Below are 23,557 nucleotides of genomic sequence, written 5' to 3'. Positions count from 1 at the left end.
AAACTATCTAACATAAAATAATACATTTTAGAAAAACTGCCTCCAAAACTGCTTCATAAAATAAAGTATTTAAATTTCCCCCCCCTCAAAGCTTTGGGATCTTTCAAGATACTACACTAGAGGAGGCCTCAGGATTTTAAATAAATAAATAAATAAAACCAACTTAATTTCTGACCTTAAATCTCAGAGGCTAAAGGTTTTGCAATGTAAGTATCATCAGAAGTAGCATATACAACTATGCAAGAAGGTGGGCCTCCTAGACTACAACTTTTCTTGCTAAATTTCAAGTGCCAGCATAAAACCGCAGCAGAGGTCTGCAAAGTCCCTGTGCTACAGGTGACTGCCACAACAGGTCAGCCAAACCTTTAGCTTCAGTAAGCTAGGACAGCAGTCATAGTGGGGTCTTCTGGCTGCTTCCTTCTGCACCTGAACTAGGGTGATAATAGGACAAGTCCTGCTTCCAAACTCTTTAATGTAGCATACAGTGAACAAAAATTGGTTGTCCCACACACCTCTTGTACAGTTGAAGAGCATTTACCCAAGATCAATAAATAGGTTTGGCAAGACCTGTGTTCCACATTTCTTATTCTGACAATTTTTGCCCTGTTCTAACACTTGCCTACAAACCTGCTACTGACCACAGTCAAAGAAAATGTAGCAGACCTCTGGTCCTTTCATTCAGTGTGGTTTGTTCATAAAACACCACGTTCAAGAGCTATGTGATCACTTTCCCACGAGTGCAATCTGTTTACAGAACAGTTTTTCTTAAAAGACTGTCTATAAGAGAAACCAAGAATAAAACCAAAGAAGCAACTATTATCCAAAATGCCTTCCAAGCGCATCCATCACCATTTGCATAACTTGGGGACAATCAGGTACTACTGCAGCACTGCTGTAGTTATATGGGTATGAAAAGTGTGGCACTGATTTAAATACGAACAAGCTTTAATGCCTCTGACCTTTTCCAGACTCACTCTTCCATGTGTTATGACAGCAGCCCAACTGAAGCCAAAACATCAGGAGCAACTTCACACAGTTTCACGTTTACAATTAAAGATCATTCTATTCAAAATTGTATTGGAATGTACCTTTTGCAAGTCTGTTCTCCTGCTTCTGTTCAAAGGTGTTTGTGCAGGAGCACTAGATAGCGGAGTGTGACTGGGCTTCCCAGAACTTTCAGCAGCTGACCAGGGAAAGTAGCAACATGTCTGTTTCCCAGGAAGAGACTGCAGGTGGCTGCATTTTTATATGGAAAAAACAGCATTCACTTTTTTTAATACTCAGTTTATGGTCAGATTCTGAGCCCCTTGCTCACCTGCAAGGATACTTACTCTTACAATTGGCTCCTCCCACAGAGCTACATCTGTTAATGAAGTGCCCACACAAGCCATCAATATTTTGGTCTAGACAAGAAGCTAAACTTTTTACCCAGGAACATTAAAGAACTGCATTCACGAAGTCCCTCCAATACAGGTTTAGAAACAGATGAAGAAACTGAAGCTTGCAAAATAGCACTACACACTATGAACATGGTTCTTTATTTTAAATAGAGTATTTGTAATGCTTCCTAACCACAATTCTTTAGGCTTTGCAAAGAGGTATATAATCATTTTAAAAACAAAATAAAAACAAAAAACCCAAAACAAAACAAAAATTTAAAAAATATATTAAAAAATGTTATTAAAAGTGTTATTAAAAATTCATGCAAGAATTATCACTGGAGAAAAAGCTAGCAAATAAGACAAAGTTGAAAGTAAGTTTCTTTCTTTCAGATAGTCTGTTTTTTTCCAGATGCATCATCCGTATCTGCATGCTAGCAATTTTGCATTATTTATGAATGTATTAGAGGAACATGGCCAAACTACAAGCCAAGAAGTCCAACACACACATTTTTAAAAACAGGGAATGTGTCTTGGTTATAGAACAAAAGAACTCATTTTATCACTTGGCTTTACTGCTTGAGAAAATGGCTCCTGGTGTGCTGAACTCCATGATAAATGTGCCCCCTCTAGATCTTTATTGCCCTTGTAAATCAAAGGACTGACAGCAGTTAATAAGAAAGCTTTTGAGTGGTTTTGAAGTTTTGCTTTGCACAAATAAAATCTCATTTTAAAGAATTTGCTAGTCCTCAAGGTGTGGAAAAATGAGTATGACTAGAACCTGTTGTGCGTTCTTTTTTTAACTGTTTGCTTCCACTATTTTCCAAAAACAATCATTTTGTAGCAATGGTACCAGAGTAAAATAAGCAAATCCCTCTGCACTGAAATATAAAAATTAGAGTCAGTGATGTAGTTATTAAATAAATAAAATAAAAAAAAAAAGATTTTTCTGGCATTTCTACACCCTGTGATATCTGGAAACAGCAACAAAAAACAGAACTGTGCTATGTAAAACATGAAGGATTTTTCCATAGTTTTACATGTTGACAATACTTCTATAAACTGGTTTTAAATAAAAAAAAATGATGATTCTATATCCAAAAGTTGGCAGGCTTTATCTGTTATCTGTTACAGTGTTGTAGGAAGACAGGATTATTGGAATCACCAGCTATAACCCATGGGTATGGACAGAAGTTTTAAATCCATTGGCAGAAACTATAACAATATTCACAGATTGCCAAACTACAGTAAGCAGCACAAGTTCTACATATATATGTACCTTTTGGTCAAACAACAGTACCTTATAGGGAAACAAGTAAGTTACTACAACATAATACACAAACATCATATCATAAAATGGACAGATCAATTTATAATTACATACCTATAAGTTTGCTTTAGAGATAACATTCTAGAACAGGCATTTGGGAGGAAAAAATGGTTATCTGGAGGTCTTCAGAAGAAAACTGCAGTCTGGATAAGGACACTCGTTATGGCATCATGCACTGAGTATGCAGTGCCAGCATTCTACTGAATTACAGTTTAACCAAGACAAATTAGAATTACCATTGCAGTGACTTTGTTTTGCTTCCATGCCTTACATTATGCTTGCTCACTTCCAGGCAGCATCATTCCTTCTAAAACAGTTCATGGTACACCCTGACCAAAGAAATCTTAATAGGAAACTACAGTTATTTGGACAAAGATAAACGTATTTATTAGGAAATAAATGTATTTCCTGTTTGAATTGGTAGCACAAAAGTATTATGTGACAAACTATCAAAAGGTCTAAAGAAAGCCTATCTTCTCTTGACTGGGTTTTAAACATATTTTAGAAGGCATCTCAGTGAAACTACATGTCAGTGGACATTGCTCTAACTGTTCAGTTTCCCCGGCCCCAGACAAGAAAAATAAATTAGAGGTTTTTTTTTAAAAAGACAAAGACAACTAATATTAAAGGAGCACATAGTAAGTGTCATTTAGGATTATGATCCAAAGTATCAGGCAACAGTATTTCCCAGCTGTGTCCATCCTTTGTAGCCAACATCCCAAGGATGTCACTTACCACTAGCAAACACTGAAAAGCTACAAAGAGCAAATCAGGCTGAAGTGTTACTGCCTTCTGTATTATTCCTGAGCCTGCCTGCCCATAGCCCACCATCTGCTGGCTCATGCATCCTCCCTGATGCACCCTGCCCTTTACGTGGTAGAGACCCTCTATCCAAGAGATACTCTTTGATTTTGGTAATCAAACCTTGTTCTCAAGGAGAGGCTACGGACCAGCAAAAAGCAGCTCCTTCATAGAGAAGATGGAAAAATACACCTCGCTATACCCAAAGCAGGCTCAAGATTTGGAGGTCACAGCCACCCAAGCCTCACTTCCTGGCCTTGATGAACCAAAGTCATTATTGTGACATGCTGGTATTTTCATTTAAAGCACTCTTATTTTTCTAACTGTCATCACTGGAACGAACACCTAGAAACACAAATTGCATGTATTCAGTAAATGCATGCCTTCCCTAGTCCATAGATGATCATGCTTCTATGATTCTACCAAAAGAATCACCTCCACTTGGTTTATTTCCCCTATTACAAATTTTCACCACTGCCCTTCACCCCCAGTATTGACAGGCTGAAAGGAGAAGGTAAGAGATAAGGCCACTGAAAGTGTCCTTCAGCTGTGTTACTGTGATTTTGTGGGCCCGCGTTACTTAAATTATAGAACAGCTGGCAGGCAGAAACTCCACAAAGGTATGCTTCATGGCTCCCCACAGAATGTGTCACCAATCTAATAAGGACCGTAGGCCCAAACATAACACGGGACATTTTGCAGAAATAAAAAATTTCTGAAGCATATGATTACTTTACAATTTAAAGACAAATACTAATTCCTGATGGAAGTGAGATTCCTGAAGTAAAGTGCAATCCTCAAGTGTGGAAAAGAGGTCAGAACATGACAAAAGATGTAAAACCACTCAGAATCTGAGTACCAAAAGTTTTCTTCCTGTTGCCTCGCAGCAGCTGACAGTAGCAGATCCTGTTTTAGAAAAGCCTATAAAGATGGCTTTCTGTGCCTCCAGTAAGCATCACCTTGCACTTTATTGTTTACAATACCTAACAGATCAAGAGGTAGAGAATAATAAAAAAAAAAAAGTTAATTTATTCTTAATGATTCTTATTTTTCAATCCAGAACTCATTCTTCAACATCTGAAAACAGTTACATGTAAGTTTTGGGGTTTGGGTTTGGTTTTTCTGTGGATTTTCGTGTTTCGTTTTTTTCCAACAAAACAGAAGTCCAGCAGTTAATGATGGAATCACTTGTTCCATTTAGGGGACAGAGCGTAGCTTGCTCCCTCCCCACTTGAGGTCAGTTGTCAGATGCTCATACACTACAGAATCTCTAAACTTTGAGTTTCAGCTCAGCAATCAACAAGCCAAGTCATATATAAGTATTGATGTTTGCCAATCTACGGTTAAAATACATCAAGCATCAATGCAATCAACTCATTAGCTGGTTTTATTGAGCACCAACATACATTACTCACTTTTCAATTCTTTGATTAAGCAACGTATTACCTGTATTCCCAGTCTATCAGCTGATTAGCTCAATAATACTGATAATCTTCTCAAGTCAAAAGAGCTGGGAGGGAAAGTAACTGAAATCCCTATGAGCAGACTCACTTTACTCTTTTTGTGTATAACATCAATACGCTAAACTACTAGCAATACACTCCAGCAAATGAAAATTAGAATGTGCTAAGTTAGAGAGTAATTTTAACAAAAAAGTCACAGCAGGTCATTAAAATGTCCCTTAATTGTCTCTGGATCGTACTCCATCACCCTTCCACAACCTTCCTGGCATGCTGAGATTTTAAATCTCTTCTGACTGATGTAAGAACCAAGAACAGAATTGAAGTGTGATTGTCACATACAGCATCTGAATGCCAAAGGTCAAAACAGCTTACTGGTATGCTGGACCACTGTTCCAAATTTTATACCATTTCTGTCCCTTGGTTATTGCCTGACATGATTTAACAACTGTAATTCCTTATTTAACAATGTCAAAGGTTTTTGGGAAATTGACTGTATTTCACCAACGATATATTTCTTCTTGATGACAGAGTGGTTAAAATGATTTTTAAACCAAGACAGCAAAATAAAGCAGTAATAAAATCAATAAAAGGTGCTTAAAACATTCCTTCTATTAGGTAATGGCATTTAAAATATCCGTAGCTTGTAATGGCACTTAGGATATGCCCAAAAATCAATGAGCTAAATTACTTATTGAACTAGTTAATTTGAACATTGAGTTTTATACGTATATTGATAAAACAGGCGACAAGAACACCGGCTGTACCTTTATTTCACGGTCAGAGGTCTCCCTCTGCTGGAAGAAACCTCTAAAAACTCGAGCAGAAATTGGTTTTAAAAATAAGCCTAAAGGATGTAACGTCCAAAAATATCCACGAGAGGTCCCCAGTTCTCGTAGAGTTTGTGAATGAATGCTGCTCTTGCTGAACGCTACGTGTAAAACGGTGCTAAACAGCAACGTAAAACTATAGATTTCGTAGAATCACAGAGTGGTTTCGGTTGGAAGGGACCTTAAAGCTCATCCAGTTCCCACCCCTACCACTGGGGGAAGGGACCCCTTCCACTAGAGCAGGTTGCTCCGAGCCCCTGTGTCCAACCTGGTCTTGAACACTGCCACGGATGGGACATCACAGCAGCTTTTGTGCATGGGCTCGGCTTGGGCTAAGATGTCACCCACCTCTCAACCGGCACTAAATTTATCTAGATTCAGGTTTGGAAATGCTGATGGCTGTCAGGGTTCCTAGTACTCACCCAGAATATAGCTATTTGGTCAGACATGAAAAATATGCAAAAAACATATAACATGGGAAAAGTGTAGAAAATAAGGGATAACATAATGCTTTAAAAACAGTGAGGCTATCCTCAAGAATTCTGCTAACACTTTTCAAGTCAATAATTCCTCTGTAATAGTCCTCATGGTAGACTCAGGAATAACAGCCTTAAGTTCTATTTTCTTGCTAGAATTAAAGAGATGAGTTCTGTGTCTATAGATCCTATTCCTGAGGTACATAAACCCAACTACAAAGAAGCACTCAGCTTAGGTCAGTCTGTTTCTCCTTTACATACAGGAAAGTTATACTTCAGAGAGGAAAAACATTTACGAATAGGAGACTGAAGGATGTTAGTTATGCCTACAAAACAAATAAGCCTAACACAGTCCCCTTGGAAGAAAGCAAACACTAAAGTCATGAAGATTTCTGCCTATTTATATAGGCTTTTACTACCATGGTACTGGGAACCCTGAAGTTACCTGAAGCTTTGGAAAAAGAGGCAAGGTACGGAAGTTTTCCCAGCCCAGGTTGCAATGACTCCTGAAGCTGCAGACACAGAAGCTGACGCAAAGCACACAGCTAAGGACATCAGAATACCACCTGCAATATGCTATTAGCGCTTCCACTTTCAGTCAAGATGAGAATACAGCACCCCTGCATTTTAAACCTGCAGTCTAGTGGTCATGATAAGATTGCAACACCATTCTAAGGCTGCACTCTCGGTTTTTAAAGGTCATGGTGATTAGATGTTCCTGACAACTAGGAAAAGGCAAATGCCACGCTCTTTTCCAGAAGAGCAGAGGAAGCCGCGGAAGGCCGGCCAGCTCCTGAAACCGCTTGTCCCTGGAAGGATTATGGGGCAAACGCTCTTGCTGGCCACTTAGGTGGGCAAGGGACCCGCCGGCTGTGCCCGGACGGCGCTACCCGCCTCCCTCGCACCCTGTCCCCTCAGCCCCCGCTCAGAGGAACCAGCCCCCGCAGCCGCCCCCCGTCAGGCGGGGCCAGCCACCGACCTGCCGCAGAGAACGGGGCACAGCACTCCCGTGCGCCCGCCCATCGCCTCCGGGCGGAGCCGCCCGACTTCCCCAAGATGGTGCCGGGCTGCCGACAGCAGGGGACGCACCTTCCCAAGATGGCGACGGCGCCTCAGCCTCCTGCGACCTCTCCAAGATGGCGTCCTCCTGCCGACGACGACCTCTTAAAGATGGCGGCGGTGGCTCCGCCCCGGCGCGGGGCAGGCTGGGAGCGGGGCTGCGCGGCGGGGAGCGGGCCTGGTGCGGGCGGGAGGAGCGGCGGTCGGTCGGGCCGTGCTGGCGGCGGAGCGGGGCCGGGCGGGCGCCATGCCGGAGCTGGCGGTGGACCGGGTGGTGGTGCACCCGCTGGTGCTCCTCAGCGTCGTCGATCACTTCAACAGGTAAGGCTGGCCGGGCGCGCGGCCCCGCCGCGGCGCTGAGTCACGGTCACGGGCCCGGGCCCGGGCCCGGGCCCTGCTGGGCCGTGAGGGAAGCGGCGCGGGGGGGCCCGGACCGAGCAGAACGCGATGGGGAGGGACCCCGAGCTGTGAGAGGTGCGGAGCACCCGGGCCCGGGCTGATCGCTCGGTGCCCAGCGCCGCGGGGCCTCGGTGGCGGCGGGAGCGCGGCCTGCGGGAGCCGCCCGAGCCCTCGCTGCCGCCTCTGGTGTGTTCCGAGGGCGGTCCGGTCGGTGCCTTCCTTGGGCCCGATGAGGGCACGGAAACAACGTCCCGGTGGTCAGAACACGAGCAGGGGAGAAACGGGTTCTGATCCTAAAAGCCGGGGCTCCCGAGCGGAACATAAGTCATGGCCCCCTAAATACCTCGTGTGTAACTCGTGCATGGTTTAACTTAATTGCACTGATTGACAAGCAGTTTTAATGTCAAAACCTAAAAATCTCACAAGGCGAACGAGCCTGCTCTTGCGAAAGCGAGCTGTGGGTGCCACCGAGCAGTGTAAGCGCTTACTCACTTTTTTATAGCGCATTGTCCTGCGGAGAGGCTGCAGCGGTGCTGATTTCAGGTCCTGACGCCCTCGTGAGCTCCGTCGGACCTTGCAGCCCTCTTTCTGCATCGCTGGGTTGCAGGCTTTGATTCTGAGGGCACTAAGATGCCTTTTTCTGGATGTAAATTAACAATCAGTAATAAAACAGTCATAACGCCTCTTCTTCCCTTCCAACATGCGTGCTATTCAAGGGGCAAAGCAAGGGGTCCACTGTCACCTTCTTCCCTGAATTAGGCGTTTTGTTGTGGGAGCTCACAGCCTTTTCCATTTAGAATAGGAAAAGTTGGAAATCAGAAGCGAGTCGTCGGTGTGCTGCTGGGCTCATGGCAGAAAAAAATACTGGATGTGTCCAACAGTTTTGCAGGTGAGTTTGGGTGTCCTGCCCTTCCTCAAACCTACTGAATTATTTAAGAGCTGAATTGCATTTGGTTTTTTTTTAAGCCACTCTGGGAGAGCACAGACTGTTCCCTCCATGTATAACTCAGCCTATATATTTACAAAAATGCTTACTGTTGTCAAAAATGTACCTATTCTGCCCAGTCTTGTGCTGCATCTTCCCTGCACACTGTGGAATGTTTCAGGAGCGGGTGTAAACCTCTTTTAAAATGCTGATGGATGTTTTGCTGCATTGGGCTTGCTGACCTCTGCCAAGTGATCAGTGTCTCAATATGTCACGCAGAGATCAGAGTGCTCAGTGCTGATGTAGCTGTTATTCCTGTAAAGATGTAATGTATATTTTAGCCTTGTTCCTTTTTCTCAGATTTCATCCAATTAATTACTAGTTCTTTCCTTAAGTATATTGCTAATAGTGTTGAAACAGTTTCTTCTTAAGTATTTATATGTGATAGTTTCACAGTTTACATGGAGTTTTGTCCCAGGTGTGGACTCTTGTTTTTTTTCCTCTCCAACTTTTGGACAAGCTTTTTTCCATTACAGATGAAAAAGGTTTTTTTTTTCTATTTTTCACAGCCTTTCAACTATGAAGCTTTTACTATAATTGAAAATTAAATGACTGAGGCCAGTCTTTGTTCTCAGAACTGAGCCTGTGTGCCCGTATACATGCTGGTAAAACAGCTAGCCATTTACTCAAGAGTAAATAGTCCTTACTTAAATGCCTCACAGTGTTCTAGTAGTCTGTAAATGTGCTGAAGACGTGTTCTACACAGAAAAGGAATTTTTAAGTAGACTGCTCTTGATTGACAAGCTACAGAGTCTGCTGAGATATTCAGTTTATCATATCAAATATCTACGCACACTACTAAGTTACTTTGTATGTAGGAGAATTTCTCTCTGATTCTTGATGTTGCCCACCAAGGATAACTCCCAGAATGTTTTGCATTTCTTTTTTCAGTTGTGAACTGTTAGTAATGATGAGACGTTGCATGAGAGAACATGACAGGTTAGCTTGGGCAGCAATGTTGCACAACAGTTGAAACTGATTAAAATCCACTATCCTTTAGCAGCCAAAGATATCCCAGCCCTCAGTCTTTCTGTAAGCATCTTTATTCTGAAAGTTGGATTCTTAAATACTGATATTTTGTTTTAATCCCAGTACCTTTTGATGAAGATGACAAGGATGATACTGTGTGGTTCCTAGACCATGACTATCTAGAGAACATGTATGGAATGTTTAAGAAGGTCAATGGTAAGTTGAAGTCTTCTTGCCATCAGGGATACACTCCCAGTATCTTCAAAGACTATGGGGAATTGAATTCATAGTACGGTTGAGAGTTAATTGCTCACATAAGAAGCCACTCCATGCTAATTCCTTGCATGGCTTCACTTGCACTGATGGTTTTCCACTGGTTAATTTGTGCAGGTAGGTTTTTGTTCTTAACACATTAATTTATACCTCGCTAGTTTCCCCAAGACTCCTGACAGCTTTGTATCTTCAGAATAACTCAGATTTCAAAATGCCATTATTTCCGAAGAATTTCAGAGCTTTCTCTCTAAAATCCATTCTGTACAGATGTGCCCTGAAGTTAAAAAGTGTCTTTACCACTTAGTTTGAGCAGAATGTTCAGTCATAACTTCAGTTCCTGTGAATTTTCTTAGTCCTGAGACCAGCTGTCATTCTCATGATACAATTTGCATTTGTAGAATTTTTGCATCTCTAGGTGTCAGTTTCAAGCTATTGCATCCTGCTATCAGCAAAATTAATAAGTCATATTAAATAGTCCAGTTCAGTTACAAACCTAGGAACGATGTTAGTAAGTTAGATGCAGTTAGTAAGCTATGATAGGTACAATTAGTAAACTGTGTGTCACTACCCATGTCATTGCCTTGCTTGCTGGTATTTATTTCTGCCTACACATATCAGATTTTCACCCTTCCTTTCCTAATTTGATATCTGCATAAATCTTTCTGCTATTGTCTTACCACGCAGTTCTGATTTAGATTCCTTTCTGGTTTTGCTCAGCTAGAGAAAGAATAGTTGGTTGGTACCATACAGGCCCTAAGCTGCACAAGAACGACATTGCCATCAACGAACTGATGAAAAGATACTGTCCTAACTCTGTGAGTACAGCACTTCTTTGGTGGGGGGATCAGGGTCCTCTCTCTCCCTGAATCTGGGAGTCCTTGGCCCCAACTTTGTGACTGGTGATGTAACATGTTAAAGACCTGGTAGCTGCAAAAGTATTGAGGTACTCAGATCAGAGTCTTATCAAAGAACTATAGATGTCTTTTCTCAGAGCCTGGAGTTTACGCCTCTCAGCAGCCAGCGTACCATTGCTCTGGAATGAAGAGCTGACGTGGGGATTTTTTTTTCTGGTCTTTGAATGAAATTCAGCTTTCTGAAATGTTTGCTTTTTCCGTCAGGTGTTGGTGATTATTGATGTGAAGCCAAAGGATCTGGGGCTGCCCACAGAGGCTTATATTTCAGTTGAAGAAGTTCACGATGTGAGTATTCAGCATGTCTTTCTGCCTTTTCCTAGAACTGGGTTTCTGTTAAAAGATGGCCTCTAAGATTGCCTTATTTTCTGAAAGATGTACATACCATGGTGCACAGTTGCCTTTGACATACAGGATGTTGCACTCGCTAGGGAGGGCCTGTGACTTGCAGCCAAAATCTGCTGACATTAGAGGTTAAACTCCAGTCATGATACATGCATTTGTAACTAAAGCTTTCATCCACCAGTGCACTTGGAAGAAAAGTTACCATTTGACCTGAGGAATTCGGCAACTCCAGTGGTCCATGTGATTTAGATGCTTCTTATCTGTTTCTGATGTGTCCATGGCCATGAATGAAGTCACAGACTGGAGTGCTTTTAAGATGTCACTCTGACACATCAGCCTGTTTGCAGATGGCTTGGAGTAATTGTGTGCTTACTCATTTGTGCACCTGGCAGTGGTGGGTAGGTCAGTCAGGCATGAGCAACACTCATCACTTGCAGCACCATGCAGACAAACAACATACAGTAATAAGTCAGCTGTAGCTTTTCATTTGCAGGTTTTTGATTTAAATTACATTCTGGATATATATATATATAAGTAAGTTTGACCCTTTTTCCTTTCTGAGGCATTCTCAGGTATTCAGCCTGTATATCTTTTAAACATCTTTCTTAATATCCAGTGTGTAAGTTATACTTTGTATGAGATTGTTCCATACTGGTACTTTATTTTTTTTTTCTGGAATTGTGTATGTTTCTAATTGGCTGAGAGCTAATACCAGGATGACAGCAGGTATTCTGAAATCTAATAAGGTTATGTCAGGAAAGTAAGAAATAGTTGTGATATTTAGAGGTACCTTCCATTCTACCCACCAGTTCATAAACCAGCAAAATACATCTATTGAAAATTACACAGAGTACAGGAAAGAAGAAGTTGCTCACAGATCTGTACTTGCAACAGTTGTTAACCCTCATTAAATCCAGAAAAATCCAACTAGAGCCTTTCCTCTGATTTCTTGTGAAGTCTGTACAACCACTGTGCTGGTTTCATTAGTGCAGTTTCTCATACTCTGTCTAAAATCAGTGTTTTTTTAAAGGTATTGTGACTCACTTACATCCTTCTTCCCTGAGCTGTGTACTGCAGTCCCCTGAGGTGTTGTTTTGACATAATTTGTGCCACTGCCTCTTCCTGATCCTGTAAACAGGCATCAGTTAATCTGACAGGGTGGCACTGCATGACCTGTCCCACCGGTTGCGTGGGGATGCCTGTGCTGGCTGGTTCACACGCACCTTCATACCCGTGGCTCAGTCTGACCGTATCTCCTCCATCCTTGTGCCCCAAAGGACGGCACTCCAACCTCCAAGACGTTTGAGCATGTGACTAGTGAGATTGGAGCAGAGGAGGCAGAGGAAGTTGGTGTTGAACACTTGCTACGGTAAGCACCTTTAACATTCAGGTGTTCTTAAGAGGCTTGCTTAGGACCATGATCCAGTCTATCTGGTGTCCGAGTGCCAGCTTTCCCTTCAGTGTGCTACTTAAATGTTCACTGCATATTCACTTAGCAGTCTCGCCTGCCCTGTTTGTTCACTGCTGCTGAAAAGTGTGACTGCCCACTGACAGGATGATAAACAGTACATGTTCATGCTATCAAACCTGCAGGGTATCACATCCTTTTTGAGGGCTGAATGGGAACATTGCTCGTGGCTCTGTAGCTCTCTGGACAAGAGCGAGCAGTCACCCTCTGAAATACTGTTGTTTTTCTCACCCTCTCAACCAGTGCTACAAATATTATTCCAGAGAGAACATGCACACACCACAGGATACCTCAGTGATCTATTGTAGATATACTTTGTAACATACAGCTGCTTGTGCTGCTTCTTTGACTGGGCACATTCATTTTGCTAGTGCTTCAAACAGATTAGCTTTTTAAGCTGGAAAGAGCTGTTAATGGGCCCAGCTGCTAATGGGAATGCAAAGTAATATTCTAATGCTGATTCCTTCTGTGGTGGGTGTTTCAGGGATATCAAGGACACCACCGTGGGCACACTGTCCCAGCGGATCACAAATCAGGTCCATGGCTTGAAGGGACTGAACTCCAAGCTTCTGGACATCAGGAGCTACCTAGAGAAAGTAGCCATGGGCAAACTCCCCATCAATCACCAGATCATCTACCACCTCCAGGATGTCTTTAACCTGCTACCAGACGTCAACCTGCAAGAGTTTGTCAAGGCCTTTTATCTGAAGACCAATGACCAAATGGTGGTGGTTTACCTGGCTTCTCTCATCCGTTCTGTGGTTGCCCTGCACAACCTCATTAACAACAAGATTGCCAACAGGGACGCAGAGAAGAAAGAAGGACAGGAAAAAGAAGACAGTAAAAAGGAGAGAAAAGATGAAAAGGAGAAAGACAAGGAGAAGAGTGATGTCAAGAAAGAGGAGAAAAAGGAGAAAAAGTAAAATGTGTAGGTTTTTTATTTGTAAATTAAAGATCTTGTAAACTAAATCACTTTGGTGCTGGATTCCTGTCTCTTGGAGGGTCACTGCTCTGCTTTCCTCTACTTTGGTATCTGTTTTTTGTGCTCATCATGACATGGCTGCAGAGATTTTTCTCAAGCAGGCAGCCATGGGGAGGCCTCAGCACCCAGCCAGGGAGGGCTGAAAAACAGGGGGAAATGTGTTGTTTGTTTAGTGCAGCACTCTTCCTCCCCGGCATGGGCCACCAAAGCATTGAGGCCAGCAGCTGAGCATTTCTACCAGGTGCTTTGTTATGCTTCAGATGAAGTCTGGTCTTACCAAGTTTCACTCCTGGGTGGAAACCACTTTGCTCATATGAATTCATTTTTGAGCTGAGCAGGAGGGGCCAAGTTCCAGAAGTACCACACAGTTACTAATGAAGGGGCTGGTGCTGTTTTTTAAGCTGTACCTTGTGCTTGGCTAGTATAATCTTACATTTTTTTGCTGTCCTTTCTGTCTGGCCAGTGATAAGACTGGGGCTGGCTCTTGCTACCTGTCACTTGAAAAAGAAGTAGATAAAAGCTGAACTTAGGCCTAGTGTGATGCTCTGCCTGGAGAGATGGAGGGGAGAGAAGGTGGATTCCTGCCACCACCCTGGCCAGGGCTGGAACAGCACCCGGGGCTCCAGGTGACCACAAGTGCTGCATCAGCACAGTGGTGCCAGGAGAGTGGAAAGTGCCAGCAGCAATGGAAGTATCCCTGCTGGGATGGGGCTGGCACTAAGCAAGGATCACTCACAAAGTACAGGCTATTAAAAATAACCAAAATACAGCCCCCAGATAAACCTTCCAAATTCACACAAAGAACTGACGAGCCAAGGCAGCTGCTGAAAAGCAAAGTCATGGCAAAATTACATTATACAGGTTGTCCCAATGACAGGAACGGGTTTGTTTAGCTCTGCTTTAGTTCTCACTAAACACCACAAGGCTGCAGCTGCTGGCCTCATGCACCCCGTTCTGTTCCATTGGTGCTGCTCTCAGTTTCACACAGGGAGGCAGGCTTGAGCTCTGGCAAGCCACCTGAATTAGATGTTGGATGAAGCCTGATCCTACTGCACAGTGTGTGCATGGCAAAAATACTTAACTACATCACTAAGGAGCTCTGAGTGCCCATCACAGCCCAGACACCCCGGCGGTTGCACCAGGCTGTCCCCCCATGTCGCACACTGACAGGAACACACACCTTGGCAGCTGCTTTATCATTTATTGCACAAGAAATCGGTATGGCTGAGGCAGGATGGTGCAGTACAAAACTATTCAGTTACAAGTCAAAAGCTATTGCGGTGTCTTGTATCCACAGACTTCTTTTATGTACAGCTATGTACATCAACACTCACGTGGGTCCATATCCCCTCGTGCACAGAAGGGACAGGGGGAAGCAGAGGTGGCAACCAGAAAAGGGACACAGGCCTGATCCTGCCCTCACCCACAGCTTCAGAAGCTCCTGCCACCAGCCAGCCGGTGACAAAGGAAATAGGGAGTCTGGGCTGAATCCATAACCAAGTAAAGGAAAGATGTGCCCCAACAGGACCAGAGCCCCCAAGGCTTCTGTGGAGCACCAGCTCCAAGCAATAGACCACTTAACTCAGGACACATACAATTGCAAAGGGGCCACAAGTTTGCAAATCAAGCACATAACAGACATGTTGCTGGGCTCTGGCTTCGGGTGGTTTGAGTCTGGCACGGGAAGGGGCCATCGTGGCCCTTGCACAGTGCAACACAACTCTGGTTCCCCATTACCTTTGCTTGGTGAAGGATAAGACCCAAAAGTGACCCAAGAGTCAGTTCAAGAACCATTTCCCCTCCTCACCTGCATCTACTACAGGGCCACGAAAAGGCAGAAAACACCTGGGACAAAAACAGCCTGTGCCAAAACCAGATCACATTTAACTGTGTCTGCAAGGGGGGATCAGAGAACCTCTGTGCACCTCGTGTTGCCTGCCAAGCACTTTTCCCCCATCCCCTCTGTGTCAATCCCCATCCCTCGTGAGCTGAGCAGAACCAGAGAGGGGCAAGAGATGTAAACACTTCTTGTCACCCCTCAGATTTCTTTGGGGAGGAAAACATAGACCAGTTTCCCCCAGGGCTGCTTTAATACAGACTGCAGCCAAGAACAAGAGCAACAGCATATGCACATCCTGTGCACCATCCTGCGGAGAGGGCTTAGCGCCAAGCTCTGCGGGCAGCATCTCATGCCCAGCAGCACTCCAGGGCCCTCCCCAATCTGGGAAAGTCCCAAAAGCTCCATCATTCCTGTCCAAACCCTTCCGTCTCCTCAATTGCATAAAGCAGCTTCTCCTTCAGTTGTTCGTAGCTTTTGTAGGGAGGGAGATCCAGACGGTTAAAGCTGGAGAGACAGCAGAGGCTGTGAGCAGCGCTGCAATCCCCATCCTCCTCCCCACAGCAGGACCCTTTCCCACCTCAGCCACACGCAGCAGCCAGGAATGGCAGCTACATCCCATGGGAACGCAGATGTACAGTACAGAGGGTGCCCGGGGCCCCACGCAGCTTCGCAAAGGCTGCTTGTGGTTGTCCCCACATTCTCCTAACAGGGCTGAGGAGAAATGACTTACCATGTATGGCTCCGAGGCAGCCACGTCTCTTTGCCAACTTTATCGATGCAGAATTTCTGGGGCCCGTTGCTGCCTGTTAATTACGAGCACAGCAAATACCATTACATGACCAGAAGCTGAAAAAGAAAACCCTCCAACGCACCAGTAGCCAACTGAGCACCATCACTCCCCTTTATGATGCTAGAAAGGCATCAGGGATAAGTCCATAGCAGGACTCATTGCTTGTTCTGACCCCTCTGCAGAGAGGATGTATAAGAAAGAAGAAGGGAGAAAGCTGAAATGCATACTGACGGCACAGAGAGGGAACAGCACAGCTTCCAAGCAGGATGGTTAAACAACAAGGGATAAAACGTATTTCTCCGTGGACCCACAGGTCTGAGTGGGTCCATCTGAGAGTTTTAAAGGACGTTGCTCAGGAAGTCTGAGTCACTGAGGTCACTTTTGAACTGACTGTGAATGCTGGAGAAGCTCCAGGGGGCTGGAAAAACCTTATTTGCCAGCAAGAATATACAAGCGGGTTAAGTTAGCTCAACACCAATTCCAGGAAAGTAAGGGAAAGGCTGGTACAGGCCCCAAAAAGTAGCAAATTAAAGTATGAGAGGAGAATAATGCCACACTGTGGTTTTCTGGAAAGGGGTTTTCATCACACAGAAATCAAAACTAAATCGAAAAACAAATCTCATTCAAAATGGGATTACAAACTGGACCAACAAAGTTAACTGTGGTGGCACAGTTCATGGCTAAGGAATGTGTCTGGTAACAGCACTCCACCAGATGAAATCACCACGTTCAGATGTCGCAGCCACTTCACTGCTTGCGGCTGCCTCGCACTCTGTGATGGACTCAGGGACACCCAGGTTTCACCATCAGCCCCCGCACCCGGCCACAGCCCCCTAGGAGCCCCAGGCACACGCACCGATGAGCTCCGCAAACCCCCCGACAGGCAGGCGGCACGTCCCCGTCACGAACTGCAACAGCCGGATCCTCTTCTCGTTGTCCATCTCTTTAACCACCTATGACAAGGACACGGCAGAAGAATGGGAGCCCTGCCACCCCAACACCTGCAGCTCAGCCGGGCATGGGGCACCATCCTGCACCACGGCTCCTACCATGAATACCCCATGCCCTGCAATACAGCCCAGGGTAGTCCAGCCCTCACCTCCATCCTGCATCTTCAAGGAGGAGCGCATCCCGAAGGGCCTGCAAGGAGCAGCTCTGCCCAGATTTGTACTCCTTCTGAGCCGTTTCCAACCCACTTCTTTCCTGGCCAGCACAGAGCAGCACCACCCAAACCAGCTCAGCTCTATTACATGTCATCCCCTTCTGTCACCCTGCCCAAGAACAGCAGCTATTGCTAGAAGCACGCTGACCACTAAGTGCTGCCTGCTGTCCTCAGCGGCAGCACCGGGGCCTCTGCCAGCCACAGCCAAATGCTTCTTACTGAACACGTGCTCGCGGTTGTATTTTGTTCTTCCTGACAGCCTGCGAGGCTGCCCGCCCCAACCCAGCCCTGCCTGCCCAGGCCATGGGCAAAGGATGATCCCAGGGCTCTGGAGCAGGTCACAGATGCTGCTGGCACTGGGACTCACCTGCCAGAACCACTGTATCTGTTTGCTGTTCTTGGTGTAGTGCCTGTAGATGGTGTTCTTCTGCCAGTCATTCATGTCGATCTCCTGCATGCCGCACAGCATCAGCTGGGGACAGGGGACAGTCAGCAGGGGACAGAACCAGGGCTTTCTACCCGCCCTTCAGAGCACTGACACTTCTACTGCCAGGCTTCCTAAGGCACAGACTCCAATACTGGACAACAGAGCTGTCTGGAGGAATCCCGTGCCTCTAACGAGATGTTTTCTTGCTAACAGACCCAACAGAGCCACCCCACAGACCCAACCACCTCCCCATCAGCAGAGCTGAGTGGCAAAGGCTGTGAACGGAGCCCATCACCACATGCCATTCCCAGGCAGCCTGCAGCTGGGAAGCACCAAAACCTCCATGTCCCCATCCCAGCAAAAGGCACCGGTTCACCTCCAGCTCCTTCTCATCGAAGTACCGCAGCCACTCCAGTGGCACCACCTCATTGAAGCCATCCAGGAAAGCCTTGGTCTGCTCCTCCACACCCCGTGTGAACCTCCAGTCCGTGAGCAGCCTGGGGAGGCAGACAGAGGTCGGCAGGCAGCCAGCACTGCTGGCCCGGCACAGGAACCATCACCATTCCTCCCACCAGCAGGGAGGGCCCAGGACCCACAGGGGTGCGTGGGGAGGGGAAGAGGGGCTCCTGCAGATCAGCAGGGTTCCCCACTAGTGGGCTTCTCTGTCTGCCTCTGATGAGCAGCAGCCCCGAGCACAGACCAGCAGCCTTCAGGAGACTGAGGGGTGCAAACCACGTCCCTTGGCTGGAGCCTAGCATCAGCAGGAGGACATGGCCCTGGCAGCCCCCAGCCTGCCCAGCAGCAGCCAGGCAGGGTGAGCAGCCACGGGACAGGGAGAGAAGTCTCACCCTCTCTCCCCTCTCCTCTTTCCTGAAAGTACTGGCAACTGCCCAGACAGCAGCAAGCCAGACCGCAGCGGAGCGCGGCCGACTGCGCCAGCCCATACTTGTCACAGGCCACGTAGCCCAGGGAGGCAGCCACGTCCCAAGCCCCATGTTCCCACCCCAGAACTGCGCTGCAGCCAGCAAGGGTAGGGCCTGTCAAGGGCCTCGGCATGGCCACTCACATAATGTACTCCTCCTTGTTCTCCTCAGTCACCCGGATGCTCTCGCCACCCTCCTTCAGCTCATGGGTGGTCACCTTGCCCAGGATCTCCATGTCCTGGATGAAGTACAGCTCCAGGCCACACTCTTCCAGGCTGTTCTCCCTGTAGGAGAATACTGGGATGTGAGGAACTGGGCAGCAGCGAGAGGCCATGGGAAGGAGCACTGCCTCCCCACAGCCCAACACAGCAGGGCCAGGAGGGAGCATGAGGCACTCACTTTGTCCAGACAATGGAGTTGTAGAACTCGGGGTCGATGGATTCGAGGTCTTTCAGCGTGGGGCGCTTGTTCAGCATCCGCTTGTAGAAGGGCAGCGTGAAGCCGGTATCGATGAACTTCCCATGATACAGCGCCTGCAATGGGAAAGCGACACCAGGTCATGGGGAATGCCAGGACAGAGCTGTGGGGCGGGATCATGCTCCACCACTGGGGCAGCCACAGAGCAAGAGGGAATCGCCCCCAGGGTCCCAGAGCTGCAGCACTCGCTCCCGGCTGGCAAACGCCATGGGGAGGCGCAGGCTCCCCCCAGGGCTGCAGCATGGCCCAGTGCTCGCAGCCCCTCTCCCCTCCCCTCCCCACCATGAATTCCACCGTGTCTCCTTCTCCCCTCACAGCTCTATTAAGAGCACTTGTTTAAACAGAGCTGTGCTGTGGCTTCCCTGAATCCCTGGCTTCCAGGAGCCCCAAAGCAAAGGCAGCCAAAAATAATGCAGACGCTTGTCTAGAACAGCCCAGCAGTGAGTAATAGTCTGGGGTTTTATTGGTATCCTGCAAGGCACAGGGCAGGGCAGAGCAGGGTCCAGAGCAGCTCACAGCCACCTCCAACGCACACCTCGCAGGGCTGCGGGCGAGGGACCCCTCCCCACACTCAGGAAGCCCCTGCCAGCCCCCCTGCCAGCCCAGGGCAGCGCAACCCGCAGCACCTTGGCCCTGGGGAATGCAACACGAAGAGGATGAGTCGCTCCAGGGCCTGGACAGCTGGAAAATCTCACACTGCCGGGGCTAAAAATAGCGCCTGGAGCTGCAGACCCGACAGCACCTGGGGTGGCAGCCAGAGACCTGGAGCCATCCCTGCACCGCCCCTGGGAAACCAGGTCCCCTGCGGCCCTGCAGCCGTTCCTTGGATTTAAAACACACCACACGCAGCCTCCCCACTGCAACCCCTCCACGGACCCACACCTGAGCAAGAAGGGGCTTAAGGAAGGCAACGACACCAAGCTGAGCACAGCCATGGCAGGCAGAGCTGCCCCACTGACCACCCCACCCCCTGCAAGGCCCCTGCTCCATGGGGCATGCGAATGAAGCATCTCGTACCCCATTCCCTCCCCGGCCCCTGGGCTCTTACCATGGCGATGAAGCGGCCAATGAAGCGGAAATAGGTGAGGTGGTCGGGGTTGATGGAGGAGGCAGGGTTGATCTGCAGGCAGTAGTTGTTCTTGCCAGCGTACTCGAAGAGGCAGTACATGGGGTTGAGCACCTCATGGGACAGGAGGAAGAACCACTCCCTGGGGCAAGAGGAAGGGGGAACACAGTGACGAGCAGCTCGAGGAGCCAGGGGCTGCGCCCCAGTGGCTCCACAGCTCCACAGCCCGCACAAACCAGGTCCCTATCTCCACGGGGTGCCGCTGCAAGTACTGGACACTAGTGTGACTTGGTGAGGGTCTCCTCCACCCCAGGGGTGCTCTGTCTGGTTTGTGAAGCACTTCTGCAGACACCAGCAACAAACATCCCCCCACCTGCAGAACGGGGCGCCCCGGCAGGCACCACGCGGCTCAGTCCCATGCAGGCTGTTGCACACATACACACGTGCTGCTGTGCACACCCACCCCAAGTCTGCCCACACAGGCTCTCCCCGGGAGCTCCATCCCAAGCTCAAAGCAGCGCTGGATGGGAACTGTCCTGGCTCTGCTCCCCCGGCTGTGCAGGGAGACAGGAGTCCTCAGATGCAGAGGCAGCCCCAGCATCCTGTCCGTGGTTCTACCCTGTGGTAGAACAGCATGACGTAACCTACCATAGGGTAAAACCACTGGCAGGACACAGAGAGGTGGAGAGCAGGAGCCCCTGCACCAGAGCCGGGGGCAGCAGCTCCACAAAGGAGGAGCAGGTAAGAGCGCGGCAGTCGAGTGGTGGAACAGCAGCAGGCAGGGAAGCAACAGCCCACCACCAAGGCAGACACCCCAAGTGAGCCAGTGGGGCCTGATGGGGGCACAGGACCCCCCTACAGCTGAGACACAGCCTGTGCTTTGTGGTAACACCACCCTCGGGGTAGGCACCATGCTTGGCACACACCAACTGTCCCAGGAAACACCAGGGCCTGCTGGCTGTGGGGAGAAGAAGCTGCTTCACTCATCACCCCATGTCCCAGGGGTAGCAGGAGAGCTCACGCTGGGTTCCCCAGTCCTCTCTGTGCCAGGGACAGGCCGGTGCAATGCCTTCAGGGTGTCCCACTGTTCCTAAAACTCACACTGTTTCCCACTGGAACACCCTTGGGCTCCTCTGCCCAAGCAGGCGCTGCAGAAAGGCTGGGGACCTGGGGCAGCTGCCGGACAGACCCAAGTGCCTGCACTGCCCTTAGGGCTCCACACCACAGTCCCATTCAGCAGCAGGTACACGGTCCAGCACCCGGTGCTCACCTGGCGATGCCACCATAGTCCAGGCCTTCCTCTCCCCGCATGATGATGTATAGGCGGCGCCGCAGGTCGTATGGCTTCATGTTCATGATCTGGGGAGGAGCAAGGAGAATTGTCACCAGTGGCTGGTGCAAGGGCTGGCTCCATACCTCCACTGTAGGAGCTGCAGCCTTGACACCTCCTCACCTGCTGGAAGGAGTCCTCAAAGAGCGTCTGCCGGGAAACGCTGATCTTCACATGGCTGGGCAACGCGTTCGACTGCAAGCAAGGCAGAGACACGAGGCTTTGTGCAGGCTGGCACAGCAGCTCCTCTCACCCACAGGGTCAGGGATCCACGCAGCCATCAGCACAGCAGCCCTGAGCCGGCAGGGCCCTCTGGCCACTCTACTCACATGGCAGAGGAAGCGGAACTGGTGGTACTTCCAGCGAAAGCTCCGGTCATACGCTCCCGGGGAGCCACCCTGCTTGCTCCTGCAAAAGCAGCACAGGCCTTGTCTCAGCATCCCTGCCTGCCCTGGTGTGAACTGCCTGGTCCCAGCAGCCTCATGGCCTCCCAGGCAGGAGGACGATCTCTGGGGTGCAGCTCTCTTCTACCAGAGCCAAACGCGAGCCCCTAAACCCACTGCTCGGTGCCTGTGCAACAAAGCTGACCCAGCTCCCCCACTCTCTGTCATGCCCACAGGAAGGCACAAGCTGTGAGCAGGCAGCCCCAGCTCCCGGTGTGCAGCCTGGCTGCAGGGTGAGGGGCTCAGCCCAGAAGCACTTACCCAGATTCGAATCCTGGGCGCGGGTCCTTGAAGGTCGTGGTGCGAGTGTTGTGGTCCACGAAGTAGCGCACACCCTCGTTTGTGTACTTCATCTCCCAGCCGGGCGGCAGTGGCGGCTCCTGGATCATCCTGACGACAAGGAAAGGTCACCAGGCACACACCTCACCCTGACCTACAGCCCCTGTCGTATTACAGCCTGTGGGGATCACCTTCAACTTGCAGCTCAGCTCCGTGCCCCACAAAGGAAGGATTCACGGTATGGGATTAGCAAGCAACCCGCCTGCACCCCAAGCCAGGAGCCCAGCCTGGGCTGCACTTTTGGACACAGCTACAGCTTCATCCTCTGTTTGCAGGACAGGCAGCCTCAGTGGAGGCCCGGGCCAGGTCTCTGGAGAACCACAACCCAGAGCTCTCAGGAACCCAAGGAGAGCCCTGCAGGAAGGCAACAGGGCAAGGAGAAAGCACCTCTTTCTGCCCAGTCTTCCCTGTGACTTCCTCATCTCTACCCTCAGCTCCTGAAAGCTGGATAGCTGCTCCACAATGCCAAGGATTGCAGCTTCCCACCCTCCGGAGCTCCAGCACTGCCTGCGTGCTGCCTGCGGTTCTTGGTGTTTTTGGTTCCCCAGCAAAGCAGCCTGCTCAGACCCCCATCACAAACAGATCTCAGCTCCCAAATAGCCCATTGCATGGAACTTCCAAAACCACAAGCATCCTTCCTGCTCTCCCCTCAGGCTGCCTACCCCTGTGTGCGAGGGTCTTCCCACTGGGTGGTCCGTGTGTTGTGGTTCACGTAATACACTCGCCCATTGTCCTGTCTCTTCTCTACGAGAAAAAGGAGAGGAAGCATTAGATGGAGCGCCCCGACCAGTGCTGGCACACAGTCCCAGCAACAGTCCTCCCCTTCCCAGCTCAGAGAAGTTTGTCAGCTCCTCCATCCCACTGCCCGCCAACACTGCCCTGGCTCACCTGGAAAAGGCAGAATAAAGCCCCTGTATTTCTTCTACATGCACAAGCTGCTGCATGTAGGCTCCAGGGAATTCCAGTAAGCAGGAGGTTCCATGGCAAAGGTCAGCCCTGCCAATGCACTGCCGGGCTGGCACAAGAGCCGTGCACCTCACTGGGCAGGGAGCACACGCACCCCCTTTCAGACACACAGTGCTCTGCAAGCCCA

The 23,557-nt window shown here is 48.5% G+C and overlaps 2 protein-coding genes and 1 long non-coding RNA gene across 4 annotated transcripts in view; 1 reads left to right on the top strand and 2 right to left on the bottom strand.

The window, feature by feature from the left end:
* LOC134160725 (uncharacterized) overlaps positions 1–7,483 on the bottom strand; it is a 95,652-nt gene extending 88,169 nt beyond the window's left edge. For both annotated transcript variants that reach the window (XR_009963664.1, XR_009963665.1), the window contains exons 1-2: positions 7,366–7,483; positions 6,722–6,842 (exon numbers count right to left, since the gene is read on the bottom strand). This is a non-coding gene — a long non-coding RNA (uncharacterized LOC134160725). The remainder of the gene's footprint in view (positions 1–6,721; positions 6,843–7,365) is intronic.
* Positions 7,467–13,654, top strand: PSMD7 (proteasome 26S subunit, non-ATPase 7). The gene is made up of 7 exons (XM_062612993.1): positions 7,467–7,656; positions 8,532–8,623; positions 9,812–9,904; positions 10,679–10,776; positions 11,080–11,160; positions 12,495–12,586; positions 13,170–13,654. The coding sequence occupies exons 1-7, from the start codon at positions 7,583–7,585 to the stop codon at positions 13,606–13,608; spliced, it is 969 nt and encodes a 322-aa protein (XP_062468977.1). The 5' UTR covers positions 7,467–7,582; the 3' UTR covers positions 13,609–13,654.
* Positions 13,655–14,848: 1,194 nt separating this feature from the next.
* WWP2 (WW domain containing E3 ubiquitin protein ligase 2) overlaps positions 14,849–23,557 on the bottom strand; it is a 41,460-nt gene continuing 32,751 nt past the window's right edge. The window contains exons 12-24 of the mRNA XM_062612999.1: positions 23,127–23,208; positions 22,387–22,515; positions 22,012–22,090; positions 21,806–21,877; positions 21,623–21,711; positions 20,335–20,494; positions 19,209–19,342; positions 18,953–19,093; positions 18,263–18,383; positions 17,827–17,931; positions 17,154–17,250; positions 16,238–16,310; positions 14,849–16,011 (exon numbers count right to left, since the gene is read on the bottom strand). Of these exons, the coding sequence (XP_062468983.1) occupies positions 15,912–16,011; positions 16,238–16,310; positions 17,154–17,250; positions 17,827–17,931; positions 18,263–18,383; positions 18,953–19,093; positions 19,209–19,342; positions 20,335–20,494; positions 21,623–21,711; positions 21,806–21,877; positions 22,012–22,090; positions 22,387–22,515; positions 23,127–23,208 (1,382 nt within the window). The 3' untranslated portion in view covers positions 14,849–15,911. The remainder of the gene's footprint in view (positions 16,012–16,237; positions 16,311–17,153; positions 17,251–17,826; positions 17,932–18,262; positions 18,384–18,952; positions 19,094–19,208; positions 19,343–20,334; positions 20,495–21,622; positions 21,712–21,805; positions 21,878–22,011; positions 22,091–22,386; positions 22,516–23,126; positions 23,209–23,557) is intronic.

The sequence above is a fragment of the Pezoporus occidentalis genome, unplaced genomic scaffold (assembly GCF_034315485.1).
Source record: "Pezoporus occidentalis ecotype Australia unplaced genomic scaffold, CSIRO_AGI_Poc_V1 ctg163, whole genome shotgun sequence".
Lineage (NCBI taxonomy): Eukaryota > Metazoa > Chordata > Aves > Psittaciformes > Psittacidae > Pezoporus > Pezoporus occidentalis.
The sequence above is the reverse complement of the archived record's forward strand: the minus strand, read 5'-3'. Positions and strand labels throughout refer to the sequence as shown.